Source organism: Rhinoraja longicauda, chromosome 18 (genome assembly GCF_053455715.1).
Source record: "Rhinoraja longicauda isolate Sanriku21f chromosome 18, sRhiLon1.1, whole genome shotgun sequence".
Taxonomy (NCBI): domain Eukaryota; kingdom Metazoa; phylum Chordata; class Chondrichthyes; order Rajiformes; family Arhynchobatidae; genus Rhinoraja; species Rhinoraja longicauda.
The window spans coordinates 31,511,340-31,514,820 of NC_135970.1; the positions used below are offsets into that span (position 1 = coordinate 31,511,340).

At 57.5% G+C, this 3,481-nt stretch overlaps 1 protein-coding gene across 1 annotated transcript in view; it reads right to left on the reverse strand.

Annotated features, from left to right (window-relative positions):
* LOC144602380 (chaperone Ric-8A-like) overlaps positions 1 to 2,083 on the reverse strand; it is a 9,873-nt gene extending 7,790 nt beyond the window's left edge. Inside the window, exons 1-2 of the mRNA XM_078415448.1 lie at positions 1,972 to 2,083; positions 983 to 1,030 (exon numbers count right to left, since the gene is read on the reverse strand). Of these exons, the coding sequence (XP_078271574.1) occupies positions 983 to 1,030; positions 1,972 to 2,055 (132 nt within the window). The 5' untranslated portion in view covers positions 2,056 to 2,083. The remainder of the gene's footprint in view (positions 1 to 982; positions 1,031 to 1,971) is intronic.
* Positions 2,084 to 3,481: the final 1,398 nt, after the last annotated feature.

The following is a 3,481-nucleotide window of genomic DNA, read 5'->3' on the forward strand; positions in this document are numbered from 1 at the left end:
TTTTGTGAAGTTCCCACGTAACTGCCCACTCTTTCTGTCTACGGCCAGGAGTTCAGGCGCCCTCTGCCTTCATCACTGTTGCTTCTCACAGGAGACCTCTACACGACCCCAAGGCTACTCCGGCCATCAGTGTGCTGTTTACTGACAAATCTCTGCCCATCACACCGGAGAATTAAGGAAATAATATGGAAACCAGCCATGGAACTGAACAAAACTGCCCGCCATTTGTTCCGCCACAGGCCCGTCACTTACTTCTCCGTCTCCACCCTCTCCACCACTGCCGACACTTTCAACTCCATTATCCCGACTCCTGCTTTCTTTTGGCACCCGATCTCACGTCGTCCGCCCACCCCCCCCCCCCCTTGTATTCCCACGCGTGTACACCCCATATATCCCCACCCACCGTGTATACCCCTGTATCAATAGACAATAGGTGCAGGAGTAGGCCATTCAGCCCTTCGAGCCAGCACCGCCATTCAATGCGATCATGGCTGATCACTCTCAATCAGTACCCCGTTCCTGCCTTCTCCCCATACCCCCTCACTCCGCTATCCTTAAGAGCTATTTCCAGCTCTCTCTTGAAAGCATCCAACGAACTGGCCTCCACTGCCTTCTGAGGCAGAGAATTCCACACCTTCACCACTCTCTGACTGAAAAAGTTCTTCCTCATCTCCGTTCTAAATGGCCTACCCCTTATTCTTAAACTGTGGCCCCTTGTTCTGGACTCCCCCAACATTGGGAACATGTTTCCTGCCTCTAATATGTCCAATCCCCTAATTATCCCGCTCACCCACCGTGTACACCCCTTTATCCCGCTCACCCACCGTGTATACCCTGTTTATCCACCCGCGTACACCCCATATATCCTCATCCACCGTGTACACCCCATGTATCCTCACCCCATCGTGTACATCCACCCCCTTGGCCATGCCAATGCCCGCTCTCATTACTGCGCTCCGGAAGCGCTTGCTCCACGCCTTACCCGTCTCTGCTCTCTCCCCTCCACGTCGAACAGAAAACATTGTGAATTCTGAAAGAAATGGAGAGGCGGTTACAACGGAGCGGAGATAAGAGGCTGATAGTTCTACCGCAGCTACCGGATGGTCAATAACTCTCTCATCCAACACGAGTAAGAAGAGATCGCAGCTGCGTGGGATGTCAACAAATCCTAAGGAGGAACAGCGGGCCAGGCAGCATCTGTGAAGGGAAGGAATGGTAGGTGTTCCAAGTTGAGACCCAGGACAAAAGCATACGTTCGTCGGAGGTACAAAATCGCACAAGGGATCATCTGTGCTCCTGTTGATTCCGTTTACAGTGCACTATGTTTACATGTTCTGTTGTGCTGCTGCAAGTAAGAATGTTGTTGTTCTATCTGGGGCATATGACAATAACACTCTTGACTCTAGAACTGCATTAAGAGAGGGAATTAAATTGTATTGATTCCTAAGGAACAGCAGATGCTGGTTTACAGCGAAGATAGACACAAAAAGCTGGGATAAATCAGCGGGTCAGGCAACATCTCTGGAGAGAAATGGTGACGTTTCGTGTCGAGACCCTTCAATTGGCTGCGGCGGGGGGGGGCGAGGGAGGGGGTTCGGGCTGCAGGAGATGGAGAGGGGAGGGCGGGGGAATTGAGGGGAGGGAGAGCGAGGGAATGGAGAGGAGGGGGGGCGAGGGAATGGAGGGGAGGGGGGGGCGAGGGAATGGAGGGGAGGGCGATGAAATGGAGAGGAGGGGGGCGAGGTGGAGGTTGGGAGGGGGGAAGAGAGCGAGGGATGCGGGGGTGGGGTTGGGGCAGCGGGGGGTGGGAGTGAGGGGTAGGTGCTGTGGGGGTGGGGTGAGGAGTGACGGGTGGGGGTGAGGGGCGGTGGATGCGGGGGGTGGTGGTGAGGGGTGGGGGATGCGGAGGGTGGGGGATGCAGGATGGGGATGAGGGGAAGGCGGGGTTCTGCCCGATGAGCGGACTCTCACCTCGCTGATGAAACGCTGCAGCGCGGGCAGCGCCCGGGCCTGGTCCCCGCTCTCCAACCGCTCCAGCGCCGCGTTCAGCTCCATGTCCGGGAGCAGCAGCGCGGGCCCGAGGGACACAAACCCGCCCCGCCCCCTGGCTCAGGGCCCCTCCTCCCGGGCCCTGCCCCTTGCCCAGGGCCCCGCCCTCTGGCCCCGGGCCCCGCCCTCTGGCCCCGGGTCCTGCCCCAGGACCCGGGCCCCGCCCCTTGCCCAGGGCCCCTCCTCCAGTGCCCCGCACCTTGGCCCAGGGCCCCGTCCCCGGCGCCCGGCTCTACCACTGTGGGTGGGAGCGACTTCCGGGGAGCGCCGCCAGGTCCCTGAGCCAGCACCGCTCGGGTGGGACCGCCCTGTGGCTCCCATTGCTGCGCTCCCTCACAGCCCCTCTCACAGTACGGCGCTCCCTCACCGCGCCTCCCCCAGCGCGGTGCTCCCTCACCCCCGCTCCTCCCACAGCGGCGCTCCCTCACCGGAATGCTGGACCCTCCCCCAGTACTGCCTCAACTACTTGTTCCGGCAGCTCGTTCCATACACTGCACATTTGAATATTTTGGCATGATGCGTGAATTGTTAAACAGGAGAATTAATACTCGTGTTAATGCAACTGGTTAAGGTTTTTTTACAATGATTGGTATACAGATCATGAGTTTACTATTCAGATTCTTGTCCCCCTTGTGGCGTGATAGTAATAATGTGTCACACCATTCACTGTGAAAGTGCTGCCATGGTTTGACTTCCGAAATCCAACACCTCACACTATCTGTGTGAACCTAACCCTGACCTCGCAGTGCATTAAATTTCAATTTGCTTTCTCTTGGCCCTCTTACCCAGCTGATGCATGACACCTTTTTCCAGACCAGAGCTTCAACATCTCCCTTCATCCAGGGTTCATGCCCTTCACCCTCACGACAACATATAAACTTTGAACTGTCACCATCTTAGCTTTATAAGCATCCCAAGGGCCGGGGGCTGCAAACAACTTACTCCTTTGCAAGCAACTGTCAAAATCGAACTTACTCCAATTTAGGACTAAACCTGTCCTTTTTGATTACCATTTAAAACTAATAGAACCATGATCACCCCTTCCCACTCCTCTCCCCACCCTCTTCCCCTTCCTCTCCCGCTCCCCCTCTCTCTTCCTCTCCCTCTCCCCTTTCCCTTCCCCCCTCCCCTCTCCCTCCCCCTTCCTGTCTCCTCCTCTCCTCTCCTTCCCCTCTCCCTTCCCTCCCCACCCCCTCATCCCCCTCCCCTTCCCTCTCTCCCCTTCCCTCCTCCCCTTCCCTCTCCCCCTTCCCTCCCCCCCTTCCCTCTCTCCCCTTCCCCTCTCCCTCCCCTCCCCACCCTCCTCATCTCCCCCTCCCCTTCCCTCTCTCTCCTTCCCTCCTCCCCTTCCCTCTCCCCCTTTTCTACCCCCCTTTCCTCTCCTCCCATTCCCACTACCCCCCCTCCTCCCTCTCCTCCCCTCCCCTTCCCT